At 43.4% G+C, this 23,904-nt stretch overlaps 1 protein-coding gene across 1 annotated transcript in view; it reads left to right on the forward strand.

Annotated features, from left to right (window-relative positions):
- LOC131579618 (unconventional myosin-X-like) overlaps positions 1-23,904 on the forward strand; it is an 89,664-nt gene that overhangs the window by 22,913 nt on the left and 42,847 nt on the right. The window contains exons 4-17 of the mRNA XM_058839828.1: positions 472-659; positions 901-1,035; positions 5,137-5,261; positions 6,551-6,564; positions 7,163-7,247; positions 8,727-8,830; positions 10,126-10,255; positions 11,083-11,201; positions 14,799-14,945; positions 15,655-15,755; positions 17,546-17,612; positions 18,064-18,156; positions 21,853-21,921; positions 22,776-22,858. Of these exons, the coding sequence (XP_058695811.1) occupies positions 472-659; positions 901-1,035; positions 5,137-5,261; positions 6,551-6,564; positions 7,163-7,247; positions 8,727-8,830; positions 10,126-10,255; positions 11,083-11,201; positions 14,799-14,945; positions 15,655-15,755; positions 17,546-17,612; positions 18,064-18,156; positions 21,853-21,921; positions 22,776-22,858 (1,460 nt within the window). The remainder of the gene's footprint in view (positions 1-471; positions 660-900; positions 1,036-5,136; positions 5,262-6,550; positions 6,565-7,162; positions 7,248-8,726; positions 8,831-10,125; positions 10,256-11,082; positions 11,202-14,798; positions 14,946-15,654; positions 15,756-17,545; positions 17,613-18,063; positions 18,157-21,852; positions 21,922-22,775; positions 22,859-23,904) is intronic.

The raw sequence follows: 23,904 nt of genomic DNA on the forward strand, positions 1-23,904 counted from the left end.
GCTTTAGTGGTTCTTTGTGTGTGTGTTCCTACTCTATTCAGGAGGTTCTTGAACCCTGCCGAGCCCCCTTTGCTTAGGACTGTGGATAGCAGCATTGAAGCTGTCTCCTGACACATTTTTAGTCCTGGCTCTGCTATTGAGCTTTAAGCACAGTGCAAAGTAGCTGGGTATGAAGGTGGCTTCATGTTTTTAAATTGTGTAAGCTTAATTTAACAAAGACAACAGGATAAGAATGTTATGCTTTAAAGCAGCAAAATTCAGAATGCCCCATCCATACCCAGCTGTACAGCTCCTCCTCTGGAGTTTGACATTCACTGCCAAACTGTGGAGTTCTCTGCTGAAGCCCAAGTTCCTTATTTAGGCTTTCTCCTTCACCATGACTTGTTTCAGAGTCTGGCTTTGTTGTGATTTTTTTTTTTTCCCCTAGGAGCTTGCTTCATTTCCTTTCTGTGTTTTGTTTTTTCCCCGTAGACAAACATTGGTTCCATCTTGGCATCAGTAAATCCCTACAAACCCATCCCTGGTCTGTACAGTGTGGATGCCATAGAGCTGTACAGACAGCACCGGCTGGGTGAGCTGCCTCCCCATATCTTCGCCACCGCTAACGAGTGCTACTGCTGCTTGTGGAAGCGTCATGACAGCCAGTGTGTTCTGATAAGGTTAGAAATGGAGAACCAGCTACTCCATGGCTGCATCACACGCCCTGCTCCTGCTGTTCCATTTGCATTGACATCTGCCTGAATACCCACACCATCCTCCCTGCCTTTGCCTGATCCCTGCGTGTCACAGCGGAGATGTCACATGTTTATTCCTAGAGATCACTTCTGTGCTGTGGGTAAGATGGTCATCAGCTCTGTCTGTCCTGGATTTGTGAATGAAATGTATGCTTTCTCTTAACAGTGGAGAAAGTGGAGCTGGAAAGACTGAGAGCACCAAGTTGCTCCTGAAATTCCTGTCAGCCATGAGCCAGACCTCCCTCGGGGCCCCTGTGTCTGAGAAGAGCACTCACGTGGAAGAAGCCATCCTGGAAAGCAGGTACAGTCACCTTCATGGGCACCTGTAGTGCTGGCTCAGCCTTCTTTGGGGGGTCCTGCCTTTGGGGGGCCCTGCCTTTGGGGGACCCTGCCTTCTGGGCAGCCAGGCCATGGATGGAGCCAGGCCTGGGTAGAGAGGATCACAGAGCTGAATGGTGGCACATCAGGGAAATGTGAAGATTGTGGTCTTGCTGGGATGTCTCACTCTGGCTGCTCTCCCAGCTGTCCGTGGATGGATTAGGCTTCTTTCCAACAGCAGTGTGGGATGTGTGTGGCAACTGGAGAGTTAGTGCTCTAGCTCTTGACTGTAGCTGTCCTCACAGTGAGTCTCTGTCATACTCTGACTCCTGGTTTCCTCCATGAGCCCCGCTCTCCCCCAGCCTCCCTGTGTTTCAGGCTGCTGGTATGTCTTGCCCTCAGGAGTCCCATGGGCCACCTGGCAGCTCTCCTGCTGTCCTGGCAAGCGATGTCAAGGAGAACCATCCATGGGAGCTGGCACCAGGGACCAACAACCACCCACCTAAACCCTGACGAGGCATCAGGCAGGCAGGGAAGCACATGGCACCTGAATCAAATGTGTTTGAGAGAGAAGCTGGCGGCATTGAGGGAATGGAGACACATTTCAGGGAAATTCCTTCATGCCTGAAGAAGTCCTGACACCCCTGGGGGACTGTAACCCAGGCCAGGGCAGGGACACCCCTGAGGGACCATGACCTCCAGGTGACCTACGCTGGAACAGGGAGATGGAGGGAAAAAGTATCCAGAAATGCTGAAGAAGCCAAGTGTGGCTGAGGAAAACCAGTAAGAGGCAAAGAGCAGCAGAGACAATAAGGAAGCAAATAATGACAGAGAGAAAGTCCTGAGTGTGACCCCAGGCTCCTTTGCTGCCATGCTGGGGGAATTTTGAGGGAGTGGGTGTAACCTGATGTAAAATAGAAGCTGAGGCTAAGAAATGGAGGACAGAAGGTGTTTAACTTTAGGTAAGCCTGGGAAAGATGCAGGAAAGATACATCTGTTTTATTGTTTGTGTCCTTGTTATTCTTAATACCTGAATTAACAAATTACATTAAAATTTCCCAGACTGTCTTGCCTGTGGCTGAAGGACCTTGCTGGGGGTCCTGCAGTTTGGTACTGTCAAGGCTGAGGCTGTAGATCAGTCCCAGATGGAGCCCGTGATAGTTGCAGAAACCTCCAGAGGAGGCTGCTGTGAGCATTGTGGGTTTTAGGTCTTTATAAGCAGAGCAGCCTTGAGCAGAAGGGCTGCTGCCCTTGGACCTGGTGTTCCAGAGACTCTTGGATGATTTATTCTTTGCAGGTGTGCAGATCTTAGCAGGCATGGAGACAAATTAGAAAAAGCTCTGAAGAGCAGTACAGTCATGACTCAAGATCTGCAAAATCTGCTTTAAGGCAAGCGGCTTAGAAGGCTCAAGCACTCTTAGCAGTTAAGTGATAACTTGACAGTGATCCAGAGAGCTTATGATGGTGGGTAGGTGATTCCTAAGTATGTAAGATGCCACAGCTGTGAGCTGGAGTGAAGTCAGAGATCACAGCCTGTTCCATGTACATCTCTAGTGCTACATGAACTATTGCATGAGTGCAAGAGAATCTGATTTGTCACCTCTTTTCTGAAGACAAGCAGCTGAACCAGACCCAGAAACTGCTGCCACTCCTATGGACCCTAGTTCATGTGTTTGGAGTTCACCTGTACTTGATCTGACAGTGGCCCTCCTCAGGCTCACTTACTGTGGATTTTGATCCTTGCCCAGCACATACCAAGGAACAATGCTGGATTCTTTCTCAGTTTGCAAAACAGAGTGTTCATCAGCAGCAATCAGTTGCTTGTGCTGCAACATTCATGCTTGGCGTATTTCTCACAAATCAGGCTCTCAAAACTCCTTTGGCATTTGATTTTGTCTCTTTTTCCTTATTGAAAATATCCATCAGTTCATTAAAAATTCTGCTAACTTTCAGCTTTTTTCTTGCTTGCTTCACTCTGAAGCTCCCTTCTCCATGTTGGGTGCCACTGCTGACAGCATAGCTACCTTTCCTGCTACTCATCCCCCCAAGTCTTCAAATTTTTTTGTCTTCACCTGTGCATGTGAATCCTGAAGCTGCATACAGTGCAGTATTTCTAACTCCAGACTTTGCTTTCTGCTGCCCTGCTGAATCTGGTTCCCATTATTTTGAATGCTGGAGTTCATTCTGCTTGATCTAGCAAGCAGCCAGCATCACCTTCCTGATGTGCTGCTCCGCCTTGCAGTTCCCTCCTGCCTCAGGTGCCACGCTGTGATGTGCTGCTGGCTCTTTGCTTGGCCCAGGCCCCTGCCCTCATGCCTGGCTGAACCAGCTCACCTCACCCTTGCAACTGCTCAGACATCCTCCTGATCATTTCCCTCCCACAAGCCTGGAAGAATTTGCACTCGTGTGTGTGAGCTCGCTGCCAAACTGAACTATGAGGATATTTCCTTGTGCTTTTCTTAGATAATTTAACATGATTTAGAGCCCCAAAGATTGGCTAGCTGCTTCCTGTACTCTCACTGAATCTGTGGTGGTCATATAATCCTGTCCTCCCTTTTTCTGGCTGTCCCCATTAATTTTTTTGATTCATGGCAGTGGTGTGCTCAGTGGGATATTTCTGTGCAATGTCCTTATTTACATACTTGTTTCAGAGGTGTGGGTGTTGGAGCTCAAATTCTCCAGGGTGAGGAACTTTCCTGATCTGTGCACTCAGATTTCTCTAACTGACATTTCTGTGGTTGTAGTGTGTCATAACAGAGGAGTTTTCATTTTTATCCTTGTTACTTGAAAGCAGTTGTTTCAAGAGATGTTAGGAAAATGCTGCCTGGATTTTCCTGAAGGTTGTTGAGTGTTTTGAGTGTTTCCTTAACCACAGCTCTCCCTTAGCTAACACTTGCAGGGCCTGAGGCTTTCTGCAAGCTCCAGGTTGTCTCCAGTTGTGGTTTGTTTATGCTGTATTTACTAACTTGTGAATAATCCCATATCTGCCCCAGTCTCCAGTGGGACTGCACAGCAGAGCTGTGGAGCCAATATTTCTCAGGGTAGTAACAGCAGTAATTTTTCTTTAAAACTATGTATGTTTTAAAATTAGATATGAAAACATACAGGCTGTTCTTGTAGCATCTCTGTTATTCCTTGCTTGTCAGCCCTTCAGATTATTTTAGAATTGACTTAATTGCAGAAATGAATATTTTAATCCTGGATTCAGTGTGTCAGTTTGAGTGGTTTAGGCTTTTCCCTTGCACTGTTCTGTGAAGCAAGTACCATGCATTTTAACTTTTTTTTTTTTTTTTTTTTTTTTTCCTGGTGATTTGAAGGTGACCAGCAGACAAAATGCTTCAATTTATGGTTGGTCTGACATTTGGTGATAGCTTTTTTTGCACTCTTTTTTGTGACCTGAAGTGGATGATTTCACACTCTTAGGATGTAATTTTCAAATCTACAGTGTGTGTATAGTCCCTCTGCTTGGAAACCATGCGGCTTATATCAGCCTAAGCAAGGTTTAGTTAACAAGAACTTGTGTGTTCCAATATCAAATTTAAGTAGCAAACAAATTGTTTTATTACTGTTTGTTAGTTTGAAGATGTTTGCCTGTAATTTTAAGAGATGGCTAATCAAAGGCAGAAGGAATAAAGAATGAATATAGACGTATGTGGTTTAAAGCTGCAGAGTGTTTGCCATGTATGTCTGATGCTTCTGAAAATCCTTGAAAATATAGGGTTGCATTCATGGGATGTGCTGTGTCGAGGACACAACCTGGCTGAATCTTGCCACCTTTCATTTGCTGAAGCCACTGGTGGGGAATGCCCTTGACAGTGTGAGCACCAGCTGCCCCTACAGACTGGGGACTGATTTAATTAATTGCAGTCCCAAAGGTTTAAAATTTACCTAGCAGCATGTTAAATTGCTCTTTAAATTGCCATCCTTCCTTTCCCTTGAGCTCTTCCTGCTTGTCCAGGCTGATGCTGTAACAAATAAATCTCTCATGGCAGAACACAGTGTGCAAATGTCAAAAGACTGGGCACGCGTTTTGTTTTAATGGTATCCCATCACTAATCATATCTTCATTGCCTTGTTTCTACAGCCCCATTCTGGAGGCCTTTGGAAATGCCAAGACAGTTTATAACAACAATTCCAGTCGCTTTGGCAAGTTCATCCAGCTGCACTTCTCTCAACATGGACACATTCAGGGAGGCCGAGTAACTGATTGTATCCTTTTCTGCAGTGGACCAGAAGTGGACTGAGTGAGCAAAGATGAGGAGGAGCTCACTGTAGGTCAGGAAATCCCTCATCAAAAGTTTTTCAAAGTTAATTTACACCTGTGGCAAAATTTGCAACTTAAAGAGGGAAGAAGTATTGGTTTTGTGGCTCTGCAGCACTTGACTTTGGGAACCTTTTGTCTCAGTAGTGCATTAGGTAGGGACATAGTTTGATTTTCACTTTGTTAATCTCAACATTTGATACTTAAAACCCTGGAGTTTTCTACCTCGGAAGATCCCCCAGGTAGATTGCATCCTGTTTGCTCCACCTAAAATTGTTCACTTACCTTAGCTCTGCCAATGAATTAGTGATTGAGAAAAGTGAGACCAAACTAAGAATAAATATATTCTGCACAATATTTGGGTGCAGAAGAGGATTATGAGTCCCTGTTTTGGGCTGCCATCTTCAGTGGTCCTTGGAACCCTAGTCATAGAATATCTCGAGTTGGGAAGGACCCATAAGGATCATTAAATCCAACTCATCTCAAATCTACCTAAAATGAAATCTTGCGACTTATGAACATTGTCCAGATGCTCCTTGTACTCTGATGAGCTTGGTGACATGACCAATTCTGTGGGGAGCATGTTCCAGTGACAACAAGGACAGTGAAGACTGGTTATAGTCAAACTATGTCGTGCCATGATGGCTTTCTTCCCTGTATGCCCAGGTACCCCTCTCCCAAAGGCTTTGACATATCTTTTGTCTCCATGAGGCAGGTAAAGCTGCCCTGGCTACATTTCTTGATGTATGTTCAAAGCTGCTGCTGGCTGCAAGCCACACCAATTGCCACCGGAGTAGCAGCCAGATGAATTTAGTGCTGTTGTAAATGACAGGCTTGGATTGTTTGGCCTCTGCTCTTTGTGCTGTTGGTAGATTTAAGATAGTCTCTTGCAGAAGCAGAGAACTGATGCAAGACTTGCTGTGTCCAATGCAGACTTTCAGATAAGAGTGGCCTCTAATCTTTCTGGGTGTCCCTAATGTGGCTCATCTTTTGTTAAGTTATCTATGCTCTACCTGGCCCTGCCCTTTTAAATATCTTTTTGGCACACCTCCTTGGACAGTGAATAGAGAGGATGATCTAAGATGATGTTAAGAACAGCTCTTTACCTACTCTCCAAAGTGTCAGTTATTTCATTATTTGTTGCTTGTTGCAGGGCTCATCCCAGTGAGGATTTTTTGCCTATCGTCAAACCTGTCTTTCTGTCACTTGGATGTTTTTTCCTTAACATGCTGTTCAGATTTACTGGAAAAGGTAGGTATCACCTCTGCTGAGTGCTGGGTGAGCCCTGTTCTCATAGGAGGTGTGGCAGTGCCAGATGACCTTGTGGATGAAGCTGTCTCCACCACAACGTGTAGACATAAGCTCCTTAAGTGTTACTACTGCAACTGTCCCAGCTGAGGAAGAGGCAGAGGAGCAGTGTTTGTTCTGTATCTATCACAGCCTGTTCTCCCATCTTTGATAAACTCTCTGCATTACAGAGAGACTCCAAGAAAGAACTGTTTACAGAGGAGAAAGGGAGAGAGAAGTACCTGGAAACGCAGCTCCATAGAGAAGAATACGGGGTACAAATGCAGGCATCTCTGGTTGGATGTCATTTACTGTGGAGTCAGGAATTCACTGAGGAGCAGGGCCAGAACTGACAAAGTTCAGTTTGTTCATATGTATGCTCAGTTGCACAGCCCCAAGGATCTTGATGTAGAATTTATTTAGATAAAACCATCATTAAATAGCAAGAAGCCCCTCTTGTACATTGGCTCTGGAGATTTACCTGTATCTTGGTCCTCTCTCTGCCTTTGCAGCCACAAGTCTGATCTTCCTCTGCTGGCTACTTTTATATTCTTTGTTTCAGAACAGGGTGGTGCATCAGAACCCCGGGGAGCGGAATTACCACATCTTTTATGCTCTTCTAGCTGGTGTGAGTGAAGAGCAGAAAGGTAATTTCATTTTCTGGGATATGTTTCTTGTCATGTTTCCAGTCTAACATGTGAAGCAGGTGTAAGTCAGTTAGAGACATTTCAGATACTTGATATGTAGCTTCTTCTTGAAGGCCAGCCATATGGTGATTTCATGGGAAACAGGAAGAAGAGTTAAGAGAAAGAGGCTGAGGATGACAGAAGTTCCTTATGAGAAAAGACTTCAGGCATTCTGTGCTGAAAGAAAAAGTACGTGCAAAGTGATGAGGTAATGGAACTAGCTAGAGGCAGAGGAAGGGTAAAGAGTCTTTATTCAGTTGCTGGTGGGAGCTTCAAGGAATTCAAAGGCTGGATGGATAAATTTTTAGAACAAATCTTCAGTATAGGTAGTAGTAGAGAGAAGAATTACAAAGACCAGTGATGTTGTAGTGCAAGTACTAGAGTCAAAACATGTCTTGTTTCTGAACTAAGGGTTTATAGCTCTGTACTTGGGGAAGGGAGAGGTGGGTCTGAAAAACTGCACACAGAGAAAGTGGCAGCTGCAGCCTGTGGACAAATCCTCTTTGTAGTGCAGCATCATCCTAACAACATTTGTGTGTATCTGTCCCAGGCATTGCTGAGCACTGATGGCGTTTCTGGAGAGGTCAGATAGGTAGGCAGGAGCATGTTACAGTTGTACTCTGGTTTTGAGGACCTGGGGAATTTCTTTATGCTATTGTTCTCTGTCTGTTAGGATAATCAGATGGAAGATTTGGGCGTGATAGAGTAGAAGGGAGTAGGATTTCAGTTTTAGGGGGTACATGCAGGAATGGCTACTTAGGTTAATTCAGAGATCAATCTAAAGCAAAGGAAAATAGTGGGGATTATTGTTATTGTCAATTTCTTAGGGAAAACATACAAACCAAATTGTTTTCTTCAGCAGATCTCTGCTATTCCTCCCCATCCACTTCTCCAAGCTGGTGTCTCAGGCTGCTTCACTTCCCCATCTGTAATGTGGTTTTGGCTGTTGATCATCATTGCCTCCTTTCTCCATTGATCTTTTAATTTTCCTATTTTCTTTTCAAAATGGGGAATCAAATCTGCAGATAGTGTTTAAGATGTGGTTGCACAGCAGATATACAGAGACCTAATTCTGGTTTTACATTTAGTTTTGTGAACTGTGTTCAGTTTTAACTGCTGCTTAGCACTAAATGTCTTCAGAAATCTGACTGTGACTCTCTGTCAAGTGATGATATCTAATTTAGAGGTCATTACCATATGTATGTAGTTAAGACTGTTTTTCTGTACACTTGTAGGAGCTAAAATTATTTTTTTTTTCTTGAGTCAGTTCAGTATTGAGATATTCTTCTGAGCCTCTGCACCTTGGGATTTGACTGTTCTAAATAATTTTGCATACCATCTGCAAGCTTTATTACAGCACACCCTCCTCTTCTATGAACTAAAAGAGTGGTTGCTAAATAAATTGTTGTATCTCCCCTGCCTCTTTTTCTTCTGTTGCAGAGAGTCTTTCCCTCTGTGAGCCAGAGACTTATCACTACTTGAACCAGTCTGGCTGTGTGACTGATGAGAACCTGAATGATGTAGAGATGTTCAGTAAGGTCATGGTGAGTCCAGTCCTAACTCCTCCTGAACTTTCTGCTTGGTCTGGATCTCACAGGCAGAATTGATTAGCCCTAAGCCAAAATTTGGTGTTCAACAAGTCCAAAACTCAGCTAAAACAAGACTCAAGAAGTGGCTTTAGTGTACAGAAATGGGGGAATTTGGGAAACAGTTGGTATGAATAATAATTTAGAATGATAGAGAATTTGGGGGAGCAGAACCCCACCCCACAGTGGTTTGTGGGAGCCTCCTAGATAGCCTGACTCAGGAAACCTCACACTGACCATTAGAAGTGGAATAGTTTTGTCTGAAGGTACTGTTCTCCATAAATATTCCAGTAAAGTTATATCACCTGTGGAAATCACCTATTCTGAAATACCACAAAGATTCAATAGACACCTGTTTATCAGAGGTTAAGGGATTATATGCAAATTCATGTTTTATTTGATAAATGCTTGTTGGCCTGAAGGCTTTAATAATGTAGGTGAAACCAGATAGGCAAGATGAGTAGGCAGTTTAGGATTTCAGTAGCTTAGGTGTGATTTAAGGGAAGGAAACACCTGTACAGCGGAAGTTTCAATGGCAATATGGCATTTATTCTTCAGCTGAAGAGATGATGGAGGAAAGAAGAGAGCTAGAACCCCAGAGTGCCCCACTGACAGGGTGAATGCATGAAGATTAGGTCCTACCTCTCAAAGTCAATTTATACCCGAGAACCCTGGCTCACATGCAGGCACTAAGAGGGAATGTGACATTGTTCCTTATTATCTGATAATCTCTTTCCAACCATCTAGCAGTTAATGCTGAAAGCCTGGTTTTAAATCTTCCTCCATAAATCTACTATACTAAGAATGAATTAAGGGGGTTATGTGGATTAGAGTAAATTAAGTATCTTATATGGATCCATCTTTCAGGGAAGAAAATAAGTGAGAATGTGGAAGCCATCCCTTAACACTTGTCACCTGTGCTGCCAGAGTTCAGGGTAGGATTTCCTCACACAGGCACAAACATTTTCTTCCTGTGAAAGACCATTAACAGTGGCAGCAAAGTCTAACCTGAGCATGGGGCAAATGCCCACCTGCCTTAGGTGTCAATAGAGTAAATGTAGGAGAGAATGTGAGACAGTAAAGATCACTGACAAATGTGTACCTCATGGAGGTGCTGTGCCATCCTGTTTCATTTGTATTCATGGTGACTGTAATTCTGAGTTTTACATCTTACACACACTGGACCTGGCTCTGGTGCTTGCACTGTACTTGGCTGTACATACAGCTAACATTAGCTGTTTGGTTTTGCATAGACTGCCATGAAGGTGGTGGACTTCAGCACTGAAGAAATCAGAGACATCTTCAAACTTCTTTCTGGCACACTTCATTTGGGAAATGTTGAATTCATGACAGCTGGTGGGGCCCAGATAACAACAAAAGCAGGTAAGTAGGACCATAGCAACTTGGTTGAGAGACCATGTAAAGCCCCATAAGACCTCCAATAAAGTCCTCTCTCTTTTTCTTTCTCCCTCTGTTATGCTGGTCTGTAGTACCTTCACCAGCAGATTCCCTGTAGTTTAACCCTACAAAAGCATTGACACAGAATGCTTCAGCGTACCAGTGGGACTTAATTGGTCTGTGGCCCTGTTTGTGCTCCTGGATATTCTCAGACTGAGTCCAGAGCTTCACAGTTTCTCTTCTGCATGAAAGAAATAGGAGCAGGAAGGAGTTTGAGATAAAAGCGATCTGTCAGAGACTTTCCCCATCTTCATTTGAAGCAGTTACTAGTGTGCACTCTGTTACAGTTATCTAATCTGAGCTGGTCTGCTGAGTGAGTCCCAAAACAGACAGAAGCAATATGTACTACAAGTGCTTCAAGTCTTAAGTTTATTGCCTCTCTTCTTAACATCCAAGTTTATTAATCCCATGCTCAGACTGCAGTATTGAGCTTTTACAAAAATACATCTTCTCATGCAGTGTTTCTGGTGCTGAGTTTTACACAGGGTTTTGCCCTTCCTGTTGTCAGCAGGAAGGCTGACTTAGATGAGTATCTGACTGTGGTCCATAATGGCTATATGAGCCTCAGACTGGCTATGTGAGCCTACAGCTTTGGGTATGCCCAAGAGAATCAAGTAAGGGCGAGTGTGTTTTGTGCTGGGGTTTAGTCACTTGCCTTGTAGAAGTCCCTGGGTCTTCCTCACCGAGCTGCAAAAATATCCCTATGAGTGATGGGGAGCCATCCAGGAGAAAAAAGTGTGTCTTCCTTTTAGTGCTGAATGTTGCCAGTGACCTCCTGGGCTTAGACGCCTTTCAGCTTTCTGAAGTACTGACACAGAGGTCCATGATTCTGCGTGGGGAAGAGATCAGCTCCCCTCTCACTGTGGAGCAGGTAAGTGTCCTAGTGTATGCTTCCTCTTCTGCCACTTCTGCGTTTCCACGCCCTCAGTCTTCCTCCCGTGTCACCCATTCCAGCCTAGGGCCTCCTTTTTCCTCAGGTGTTTTGCCCTTATTGGTAGCTCAGGTCCCAGTGTTGACTCTGCTTTTTAGGCCTTACAGGAGAGATCATTTGCAAATGCCAGTGCACAATACAAGTTTTAAGTCACCTTCAGTCACCAGGAACTGATCATAGTTGTGTCATGCAGAAGGTGATTCAGATGCTTTGTGGTCATTGCACATGTGCATGCTAACCTGCAGAACTCCCAGGTTAGGCTGTGTTTACTGGAAAGTAAAAGCTGGCACACAGCTCCCACAAAACATCCGGCAGGTGTTAGGCTGTTACCCCCCAGCAGCTTCTTTCCAGATCCATACAACCACAAAGGAGGACTGAATAAACTGACATGTAGCTCTTGTGGTGTTGCTGAGCACTTGAGGGCACTCTTGGTGTTTTAGGTCCATGCACAGCTAACTGTAGAAAATCCTCTGTCATTAATAAAATGAGAGATATTGGAAGACAAGGAGTCCTATTACTGGGATGGACAAGGCATCATGTTATAGCAAAATGAACATCTGTAATGGAAATCATGTGCTGGCAGAGACTGCAGAGGGTTATCAATCCAGCACCTACATTGGCAGAGAAGCCAGAGTTACTAGACTCTCTCTGATGGATGTCTGTCTAACTTTCCTTCAGATTTCCCATGGAAGGAATTTCACAGCATCTTTAAGTATCCTGCTTTAGCTGCAGTGGAGTCTGGAATTGAAAAGATTTTCCTCATATTTAGATTACCTTTGACATCTCAGCTGTCCACCTTACAAGCTTTGGCTTCTGTGAAGTTTTTCATGTGATATTCTCTTTTCTAAGCTAAACAATCCAGTTCCTTCAGTGCTTCCTTGTAAGTAATTTTCTAAATCTCTTTGTCTTCTGTCTCTGTTTTCCCACATCTTTTAAGAAGCGGAGTGTCCCTAACTGGGCACTGTATTCAGGCTGAAGTCTCATAATGGTAGAGTAGTTGCTCTTATCTTGCTGTGAACACACATGCTAATATAGCACAAACTAAGCTTTGCCTTTCAGAAATGGTCTCTCTCTTTTGGCATAGTCTGTGACCTTTCTTTGCTGTGAAATTGTGTGAAAGTTATTTTTCAGCTTTTAGTCTGTGGTAGATATCCTCAGTATCCAACACCACAGTTTTCTTTTCAGCTGTCTGTTCTAAATAGGCTGCATCTTTCTCTAGCAGTGCATAAGGCTGGATTACACATAATACCGGAGGTACTTCATGCAGTCCACAGCAATGGTATGCAGCTGTAGGATTTACAGAGTCTGAACAGAGCTTTCCCTGATGGTATAGCCATTCCTAACATGTGTGTGTACTGGACCCCACACTTACTGCTTGCAGCCCAATGGAGTACCAAAGCCACAAGAAAATTGTGATGGCAAGTGGATGCTGCCATTTATCTGTCTTCACTAGGTGGGCCTGCTGCACCCAACACGGGGCCTGTAAAGACTGTTCTGCCTAAGCCCTAAGTGCTGCACCCATCTACTCCCACCTGTGGTGGGGATAGAATTGCTGGGGATTTCTCATCATGTAATGGGCTCATTACCCATCCGAGCTTTGACATTTCAGTGGGCTGAATGGATGAGCTGGCCTAAAGGCAAGCAAAGCTGGGAGGATGAAAGGCGCCTTTGAAAATCTCGTTTGAGACATATTGTGGGGAAAATGGCTTTGCTTACAGCTGGATGGGGAGGTCCTGTTCCTGGAAAATGTGTTCAACTTACTGTGTAGCCAGACACACTACAGAGGCATGGCCTTGAGGGCATTCTTAGTCCCAACCAGTAAGGCAGATCATCTGATGGAGAGAAGAAATATCCAGAAAAGGCGTGTGTGCCCATGCTTTGAAATGTTCTTTTCTGTGGAGAAGGGAGGTTATTCTGTGTCAACATGAGCTGCTGAAGAGGAAATAGTACCTAGGAAGAGAAAAAAGGAGAAAACCAGTGTGGTTGGGTGAAAAGGGGGATCTGGTAGGCTGGGCCTCAGAAGCTTGTGAGGCACTAGAAGGGATCAGAAACAGTTGGCCTGTGCCATTAGCAAAGAGCTCATGTTATTTGGGGCTGTAAAACTGAAGGAGGTGAGGGTGCATTTAGAAGATCTGTCATTGCTTGTCTAGCCTACTGAAGGAATTGCCCTGCTGGTGTCACAGGTGAGACAGGGGAAACAGCCTGTAATCTACTGCAGTTTATTTATGAAATGACAAGATTACAGCTTTCACCCTTCTTGATTATTTCATGTACTGGCTCGCTCACCCCTCAGAATTATATTCTCCAGAATTCTGTAGATGTCAACTTCTTTTCCCAGTTGAGAGTTTGCAGTTTGTCCAGGAGGGTTAGGCAAAAGCTTGTCAAGGTTTATATTGTATAGCTGAAGTTATCAGTCTCAGGTACTACCAACCAAGGTCCTTGGGCATGCCCTGACATTTGTCTCCATGTCTCTGATCTCCAGAATCTTTCCCCACTTCCAGCATCTTTCTTCCAGTCATGATCTTTGCCATCTTCTCTCCTGGCTCCTTTTTCTGTCCTCTGAGATCATGTCTTCTTGTTAGGGACCTTTATTTTTAGCCTTCTCTTCTTTCCAGAACCCTAAACTCTGGTTTCCCATTCTAAATAATGTATGTGCAGAGAACAGCACATGATCAGACTCCCCGTTTGTGGTTCTGTCTCATGTCTCTTTATTAATTGGAGGATTTAAGGTGTGCCACTTCTGTTTGTCCAAGTGTTATCAAAATATGCAACCAGCCCATTCCTTGTGCAACCATCAGGTAACAGGCTTTTGCTTGAGATAGCAAAAGTTTGATTTTGGATGTTCATCTGCACACTTACCTACACCCAATTATCTACTGCCTGTTAGTAATCGCAATTGAAGTTATTTTTTCCACATATTATGATATCTTGGTTATGATATCTGCATGAGATGTTGGGTCAACTGCAAGAAAGTTTCAACCCATGAACTTCTGGGGCATGTGTCCTGGCTGTTGGCCAGCCTAACTGGATTCTAGTAGGATAATGCTGTTTGCAGGAATGTTTTGGAAAGGGGATTTTTGAAGGTAACTTGGTGACAGAATATGCTATTAAATCCTGCCCTACCAGTTTTTTGAAAACTGAGCAGACACCCATTTGACAGCTCTACCAGGAGTACTGAACTGAGATACCTTGCCTGTCACTGCAAATGTTGGCTCAGGTGATACAAATTACTGCTCTGGGCTTAGTTGTGAGGTATTTTGCCACCTTCCCTGTCCCAGCATTTGTTCCGAAAAGATGTCACTGATTTTGTTACTTCCTTCACCCTCTAAAGTGCAGTTACCCAAAGATTATGGCTTGTCTGTGTGTGGCCTGGCTACTTGAAAACTTCTTACAAAGAAATACTGCACCATGCACAGCCAGTACAGAGGCTGAGAAACCTGAAGAGGGGTGGAGGAACCTAAAGTTCCATAGAGATTCATGTGGCCCTTATGCTTTCTATTCTCTTTGCAACTCATATTTTCCTCTCTGTATTTACAGGCAGCTGACTCCAGGGACTCCCTCTCTATGGCACTCTATTCCCAGTGTTTTTCATGGCTCATTAGCAAGATTAATACAAAGATCAAAGGCAAGGAAAACTTTAAGTCTGTGGGCATCCTGGATATCTTTGGCTTCGAGAACTTTCAGGTCAGGATTTTGTTTTTTGTGGGGTGGGTTGGTTTTGGAGATGTTGATGCATATTGGAAGAAGCTTTGGTGGGTTTGCATCCTGATAAGGATAGCATATGGCATTGTGGAATCTCTACTCTGCCACTTTTCCCTGAAAGCAGAAAGATACATTTAGGTACCCATTTCTGCCAGCCACATTCATATGGGCTGATGTTCAAGGTCTGGTTCGTGATACAGACCCTAAGCAGATCTGCTGGGATAGATAATACTGAATTGTTGATTTGTATGAGAACCAAATATCTAAATCCTACATGTACATCGTTTGCTTACATCTGTTTTGCATTGTGTGGAGGATCCTGCATGTAATGCTTCTAACCACAGCTGATGTGGCATGTAGGTTCAACAGTCATAGAGTGACTGCTCAGATATTTCACAGAAGAGAAAGCCTGGTGACTTAACAGTTAGGGAATTTATTTCTTTCTTCAAAGAAGAGAAACATAATTGTCTTTAGCATGCTTTACTATGAGTTAGGTTTACCGAATTAACCTGCATGAGGAACAAAAGCTGTTCTCCTAGTAGACTTCTACATACTGTCGTCCTCATATCCACCTGACACCACTATGTTCTCTGGATTTACTCCAAGTCTGCCACCTTCTCTGTTGCTGGTATAGATTCTTTTAGAGCTCAGGAACAGGAATGTAAAATTTTGTATTTTTTTCTTGTTGCAGGTGAATCGTTTTGAGCAGTTTAACATTAACTATGCAAATGAGAAACTCCAGGAATATTTCAACAAACACATCTTCTCCTTGGAGCAGCTGGAGTACAACAGGTGACAATGGAAGTGGGGCCCCACTCCCTTCATGGGTAGTAGGATGGAGGACATCATTCCTCCTGTGCTGCTCAGTCCCTACCACTGAAGAGGAGAGACAGCTGGGCCTTAGTACAACCCTGACTGTGGATGTCTTGTTGAGCATTGTCCTTGTGCTTTGCCAGCATAAGTCACTTGTCTCCAGGAAAAAGCATCCTCCATAGTGTTTAGAAACTCCAGATTTCCTTCTGTCTCACAGCTGAATAGAAAGTTCCTAAAAATAGGAATATTCTATATTATATAGGATATAGAATATAATAGGAAAATTCTGTAAAGATAGACAATTAGAGATATCTGACAGATCTTTCTGTTCTAGAGATTCCTATACTGTGAAAAGGACTCTTTTACTCAGCAAGATTTTCATCTGTTTCCTGAGCTTGGGGCCTTCTGCACAGCTTCTTCCTCTTCTGTGGGCTTCATATTGAATTGTATTTTGTGAAGTACCTGTGGTGTTCTAGAGTATTTCTGCTTCTAGAGAAGGCTGATACACAAATACTTCAGTTGTTGCTCTGAAACAGAAGCCTTTATGTTTGTGAATGAAGGAATTGAATAGGGTCAGTGAGGGCAAATGAGAGCAGCCTTGTAAAGGGAGACAGCTGAATAGGCAATTCATTAAATTCTAAAGATTACAAAATTGCAAGGCTATTTATGTGCTCACTTCTCAGGCCAGTTCAACCATTGCAGGAATCTTGTATTAAAAATGATACCATCATGACAAATAATTCTTTCCTGATGGTTGCATAGAAGTTTAAATTCTGTGGCTGAGCTTTGGAAGTAATGAGAGGATTTTTTTATTGATATATCAAATTATTCTAAGGCAATGTACTCAAAGCTCATATTGCACCATATAAACTCTTCTTCCTCAGGCTTAATAAGTAGATTCATGTATCTCATCTTGATGCTTGATGCTTTGAACCTTAAAGTATGAGGCCTGGGCTGAAGCATTCAGAGGCAACAACTCCACTATCTTCAAAATGCTAGTCTCCACCTGAAAGGTGTCTGTGTCAGAATGTCAGTAAGTAGCTTCACACATAGCCTCTAGTCTTCCTTGTATTCTTAAGACTTATTCTAGGCTTCTCTGATTTCTGAAAACAGACATATCCTGTATTATGGGAGTATAAGAAGATGGTAAGGGGGAAAAACACATTCAGCAGATTTACAGAATGTCATGGGTGATTTTCAAAGCACATTACTGCCTACATCAGCTCCTGTATTGAAAGATGCAGGGCCACCCTGTAGGCTCCCTGCATGTCAGGCCAAAGCTTATCTGTGTCATCCTCTTCAAAACTCTCCCTGAAAACTCTCCAGTCTCTTCTCCTGGTGGACCTGTGAACTGTTCAGTCTCCTGGCAGATGTGTTTCAGGCCTGCTTTCCAGATTGGTGGGTCAGCAGCTGACTCTTGAAGCTGGGTAGCAAGCTGTCCATCATGTGGACACTGTGTAGACTGATGCTCATCACTCCAGAAAGAGCACAGTCTTAAAATTCATGTGAAATTTGCTCAATAACTATAAGAAAAGCATCAGCGTAAATCACCAGTATGGATAAGAAAGGCTGTCTCTTATTTCCATCTCCTTGTGTTAACAGTGCATTGTGTCCCCTATTCCTTTTCCTCAGCCATGGCGAAGCCTAATTCCTGCAAATCACCTTGAGTCCTGAGACAGCTGCCAGGCTCAGTTACTTCTGCTCTCCTACATCCCAGGACATAAGATCTTGCATTTCACAACTTTGTTCTCTTTGTTCTTGACTGTCAGGGAAGGGATAAACTGGGAAGCCATTGACTGGATGGATAATGCAGAGTGCCTGGACCTTATTGAGAAGGTAAGCAGTGACAGTTCCTAGGAATCAATGGGGGCTGCTGATTGTCTTGAGATCTCCCCTGGCATTTCCTGGTTTTAAAAGCAGATTGTTGCTTAGATCCTCTTCCCATAGTGACCTGGCAAAAGTATGAGCTGTTCTATCCATAGTCCTGACTCAAGAAAGCAGATCTCGCCTTATTGTTGACAATAAGTTTAGGAAAGGTGTCATTATTTTAGACAGGGATTATCATTCAAGTAAAACCTTAATGTGATTTTTTTTATAAATAATCCCCACTTATGTTCTGCTTGCTGAATGCAATAACTGTCCAGAATTCTGCTTTCAGTTTGAGTTTTGCTGGGTATAACTCAAGGGTTATTGCTCAATGGTCTGTTCAGATCTCCACTTCTTGACTTGGTGCTGTGTAGTTAAAGCTTTTGCTGACTGTAAAAGCCTGTCTCTTGTTTGGCTGTAGAAACTAGGTCTACTGGCTTTGGTGAATGAAGAGAGTCGATTCCCCAAAGGCACAGACAACACCCTTCTGGAAAAACTTCACAGCCAGCATATGGTAAGTAAGAAAATAACCTGGCAGGCAAATGATCAGTATGTTAGCCCCATCAGCACTTCAAAACCTAAAGTGAAGGTTTTGTTGATGTAAAATATGTGCTTTGTGCAGGAAATTTAAAATGCCTTAGGCCCGAACCTGCAAGTGTTTAATAAGGCTGCACTGAGCAACAGTAATATGTAAAGCAACCTGAGAATGGTCTCCTGTGCACATAGAGAAGAGGGAGTGTGCATTCCACAGGCTGTGGGCAGAGGAGGTTTAAATTTGCAGCATGGGATGGAGTCAGGTTCTGCTGGTCTGCGACGGGACACGAGGCAGCACCCCAGGCACAGGATGTGGCTGCACAGTGTGTGGGTTTCTCCTGCCAGCTGACTCACAACAGTCTGCTCCAGAGCATGTCAAATCTGTCTCCTGGGGCTGGGGACGGCTTTTGCCTCATGACTTTTAATGAAAGCTCTCTTATTGTTCCTAATTAATTAAATTCTTTCATCGTCTTTCTTGTGTTCTGGACACAGTAGTGGAACAGCTTTTTCATGCAGGTCAGAAAGCTATCCTGGGGACACAGAAACCCCACTGAGATCACTGTAGCAATCCCTTACCATGTCTCTGGAACAGCCAACACTTTGTTCTAAATAGTAAATAGACTGAAAACAAAGCAAATTAAAGCCTGTAGCATGGACTTATGGAATAATTGACTACTTTAGTAAGACCATTGTCAGCAAATATGTTTTCTAGTCTGCTAATTCAGGCTTCATCTAAGCCTGAAAACATACAAATCTGTATCCTTTATCTGAATTTTTTTTTAATTGGCATTGATGCAGATATTGTCATTTTTCATATTTGCATTGTAACTCTGCTAGTAATACTAATGACTTCAAATTAGAAGCAATAGCAATGACTCTTGGTTGGCTACTTACAGCTTTGAGTAAATATTTACTTTCTTTAGGCTTAAATCAAGACCTTCAATTTAGTCCCCTGTGGCTTTGCCTTATCTTATAGGTCAAGAAATGTGAGAATGACTGATTTACCTTCTTTTTTATAAATTGTTGTTGGTATTTCTAAATATAGAACTAATGAATATTTTTAATGTATTACTTGTTATGAATTTTCTTTCTCAACTGTCCCAAACTCTTCAGTTTGTCTCCAAATGGAGACGTTTCAAAGCTCCTCTTTCTTTCTGCTGTTCGTTTCTGAATTTGTCTACATATTTTTTTTCTCTATTCTTTTCTGAGATAAATAATCAGACCAGAATGCAGTTCCCTTGGTAAGAAGGTACCTGTGGTTTATTGTACAGCAGCATGAGACTGCCAGTATTATTTTGCATTCCTTTATGCCCCACTACATTTTGGTTGCTATTTTTGGTGATTTCTGTGCATTGAGTAGCCTTTTCATTAAGCTGTTCATAGTGTCACCTCTGTCTGCTTTGAAGAAATAGCAGTTAACAAGAACTCTAGGAAGCTTGCAAGAGATGAAGAGGCTTGGAAGAGGCTGAGTTATAAGTGCAGGGAGGAACAGTGGAGAGTGCTCTAGGATTTGCATTTGCTGAAGGCAAAAGCATTTTTTATACCAGTTAAAGTCTCTAGTGCTGGCTGGAAGAGCATTGGAAGACATCCAGCCAGCATTGCTGGGAAGCCTGACGAGAACAAGCCCTCTTCTCTGTATTTTCTGTGGAATGCTGTAGTCTTAAGGAGGAAAAGCGTGAGGCTGGGATTTAAGAGAATATAACCTCTGAAACAACTGGAGAGAGGAGCAATAGGGAAGATAGCAGAAGGAACCAAAAGTGTTGTAAGCATGAGTGAAATATAAGGGCTTGGCAGAGAGGGAGAGAACAGGATGCCAATCCACATGAGAGATCCAGTAGCAGTCATGTTTGGAGTGGAAGACAGGGAAGTATGTGGTTGGAAAAAGATGACTATAGGGGGAAGCGAAGAGCAATGAAATGGGATCAATGTGAAAAGAAAAAAAAAAACATGAAAAAATTGTCAGTAGCACTAACAAATTATCAGCATCAGAAGCTGTCCGCCTGCTTCTAAAGAAGCTAAAAGATCTTATTTTAGAAGATCATCTTTAAAAGATGAAAGAGCTGAATTACAAAAAGCATCATGCAACATTTTACTTAAAATTCTTTTAGTACTTTTGTCTGAGAAAGTGGAGGATTATATTAATTTTTAGAAAGTGTTGTAGGAAACTATAGGCCTATAGTTCTGATTTCACAATTGTGTAAATTCACAGAATGTAAATGGTCAGTTACCTCAATGACAGGAGGCCTGTAAGACACTGTCTCCTACAAGCACTGAGGTTTTCTGCTGACTCACAGGGCAAGGCTAATCTGAGAGGGGCCTCACGGGACTGAGTGTTTTGTAAAATGAAAATGAAAATGAAAAGCAGTGTAGATAAATGTAAAATGCTGTGCCTGAAGGAAAAGAGTCCCAGTTTCATCTTTGAAATGACGGCCCCTGAGCTGACTGCTGCTCTTCAGGAGTGACACCCAGACAGAGGATGTGGTAGAGTTCCATGGAAATACCAGCACAGGGCTCAGCAGTAATAAAAAATTAAAAAATCCCCCAAAGAAGTAGTAAAAGCTCCCAGGAAACTAGCAGTGAAAGTAGAAAACATTGTTATGGCATTGGATAGTCTGTAGATCACCTTCACTTTGAACCACATACACCCCCAGGGCCCCTCCAATCAAGGAGGGCTTCTGTCAGAACTCTGGTGAACAGCAGGTCTGGAACAGCTTCAGTGCTACAGAAAACTGCTGAAGGGACCTGCAGTGTGGAGACAAGATGACTGGTGTGGGTGTGATGGGTTTAAAAGGTACACATGGCCTGTAGAAGATTAATGGCACTAATGGAAGCCAGGCTTAAATCCAAGCAGCTCTAGTTCCCTGTGTAGTTAGTTGAAAGCTCCCTGTGAAAGGACACTCCAGGTGCAAGAAGCCTGCATGGGTTCACTTGTGGAATGAGCAAGTATTTCAAAGAGAGATCCATTTGGGGTTCCTAGTTAGGCAGGTCTCATAGAAATAATTGGAGTTTGAGGGAATATTAGGATGAAAGTATAATTTACTAGTTTTGTTTGTACTGTACCCTACATAGCCAGTGCTAGAGGCAGAATACTTAGCTGGACAGATCATTGGTCTAGAGTAGCATGGCTGCTCTTAAATAGTTAAAATGGTTTTCACAGAACAGAAAAAGGACTGGGAAAATGAGAGAGGAAAAAGAGAAAGAAAAACTGAATATTGAATGTAAGGGAAGAGAGGTGCCAGGAAATATAAAATATAGAGGAAGACAGGAAATTGGTATGTTATTTCCTTTGATGAAGAAAAGGTGTGGAGGTGTTATGCAAAGCTGCCATCTTCCCTGCATCCTGATCCTGTGTCCTGCACCACATGGTTTGTGTGGAGCTCAGTCTCCTCAGGTGTCAGACACACAAGAATTAACATTTCATCCATGGCATGCGTCCGCAGCCTTGATTCTGCAAGCCCTTGCTCACATAAGAAATGCCTTGAAGGGCTGGATATTTCCATCTTAAATTTGAGTAACATGTTTGTAATGTAGCTGCAGATAGCTGCAGCAGATGTGGTCGGGCTCTGCAAGAGCAAAGGTCCTTGCCCATCCCAGCCTTGTCATAGTCATGGCAGAGTTCCTGGCTATTTATTCTTATACCAGCATTATGAGACAACTTCTTTTCCTTTCATTTCAGAGCAACCCCTACTATGTGAAGCCTCGCGTGACAGACCATCAGTTTGGAATAAGACATTACGCAGGGGAGGTAGGTGTTCATGATGTGTTTGTGAGATGCTTGGTGTGTTCTGGACTTGAGGTCCTCAATTCTAGATTCCAAAAAGCAAGAATGTCTCTGAGCTGTGTGTTTCCACACAGTTAATGTCTTGTACCAGAGCACAAGCAGTGTAATGGACTTAAAATAGCATGTCACTCTTCAGTACTATATTCTCCAACTTGGATGTTTGAGTTTCTCAGGTAGCATTTTGTTTGGGGGATAAACCCCTTTTGTTATTCCTGTTGTCTTTTCTTGGATGTTTACAAACAAACAAAACTCAAAGGAAAAGTCACAAGGAAAATTTGGCTTCTGAGGAGGAGGAAAGGCTGAGTACCTGTTGCAAAAAGGAAAAGGTTCCCAAGCCTTCAAGGTTAAATATTGCTCTTTGTTGTGAAGATGAAGGTGAAGCAGATGAAGGTGTGACAAGGGAGGACACCTGCGCATTAAAGAAGGGCTGACCTCCTCCCAGAATAACCTGCTGAGCACTTGTGGTTGGGAAGCTGGGGCACTGGGTGGCCGTTCTCTTCACTCTCCTGAAGTGAATAGAGTACCTCACACCTTGTAGAGAATTCACCTGCAGACTCCTGGCAGGAGCTGCCAGGCAAATCTTGCAGTGTCACTTGGCTCATGTTTTTGAGGGTTTTTTTGGTGTTTTTCAGTTGATGGCTAAAAGCCACTTTCTTGCCTCTAACTGCAGAAGTCTGTAGCTCTTTGACCCCAGAAATTCAGATCTTGGCACATGCCTGCAGTGTTACTGTGTAGCTCTGCTGGAGACCTTGTACATTGGCATGTAAACGTGGAAGGATTTGTAAGGCACTGCTCTAGTGCCTGTGTCTGTGTTGCAGGTGCTGTATGATGTGAGAGGCTTTCTGGAGAAGAACAGAGACACCTTTCGTGATGACATTTTAAACATGCTGAAAGACAGCAGGTATGCTTGTCAGGAGGTCACATCTGTTGGGTGGAACTAAGCCACGTTCATGTAATAAACCAGACCAAGGAAAGCAGTTACTTTGCCAGACCATGAGGCATTATTCTTAATCATTATTCTCTTTGTGCTGAAGTGTCCTGATAGAAGAAGGGAGAGCTGGAGAAGTCAGATGAGGCACAGATTTAATCAGGACTCATGTTGTCCCAGTTTTAAAAAGGGCCTTAACAGCGTGACAGACATCCCTCCAGCCAATTTGTTTTTTTTCTTCTCCCTTTTCTTCTTCCTCTTACCTCCCTATACCAACAATGGCAAAGACTGCCCTGAATGAATCAATGCTCTTTGCCATGCTGTCAGTTGCCAGCCTTTGTACAGAGGCTGCTTGTTTTCCAGCCAGCTTGTTAGTGGAAATCATCTGTCCTTATCCTGAGCCAGACTGAGCTGTTGCTGTGGGACTGGCCATGGACCCTGATGTTATATCCCAGAGCAACATGACCTTAGAGAAAGAGCTAATTTTGATCTTGAGCAAGATCTGGGAAACAGAAGTGGGGCCTAGTGGGAGGGAGGCATTTAATAACACAGAGGATCCTACAAGTCCTTGAGCAGCAACTCTACCATGTGCTTCTTACCACAGTCCATGTATTGCCTTTGGGCTCCAGCCTGATGAGACTGTTTCAGAACTGCATCTTCTCTGAAGCTGCTGCAGAGTGTGCACTGAGAAGCTTTGAAACAACCTGAGGGAGCTGAGACTATGAGCTCTCATAGTTGTCTTACTTGGACAGTGGCATCTGGGGAACATTTTACATGAGGCTTGAGGCCAGAACTGTGGTTGTTATTGTCCAGCATAATAGAAGGACTCAGGTTTTTTCAACATGCCAGAAGGGAAGTTGGGCCAGAAGCAGGCATAACAATAAACTGGCACAAGCAGCTCTGAAGAACTTTGTAGGAATCAGCACCAATGTCTCAAGAGTGGCAAAATGGTGGAAGATTCCCCAGAGCTGACCTACATGGAGGGTAGCTCTAGAACTTCTCAGGCCACAGAAGAGCTG

This window comes from Poecile atricapillus, chromosome 5 (genome assembly GCF_030490865.1).
Source record: "Poecile atricapillus isolate bPoeAtr1 chromosome 5, bPoeAtr1.hap1, whole genome shotgun sequence".
Classification (NCBI taxonomy): Eukaryota; Metazoa; Chordata; class Aves; order Passeriformes; family Paridae; genus Poecile; species Poecile atricapillus.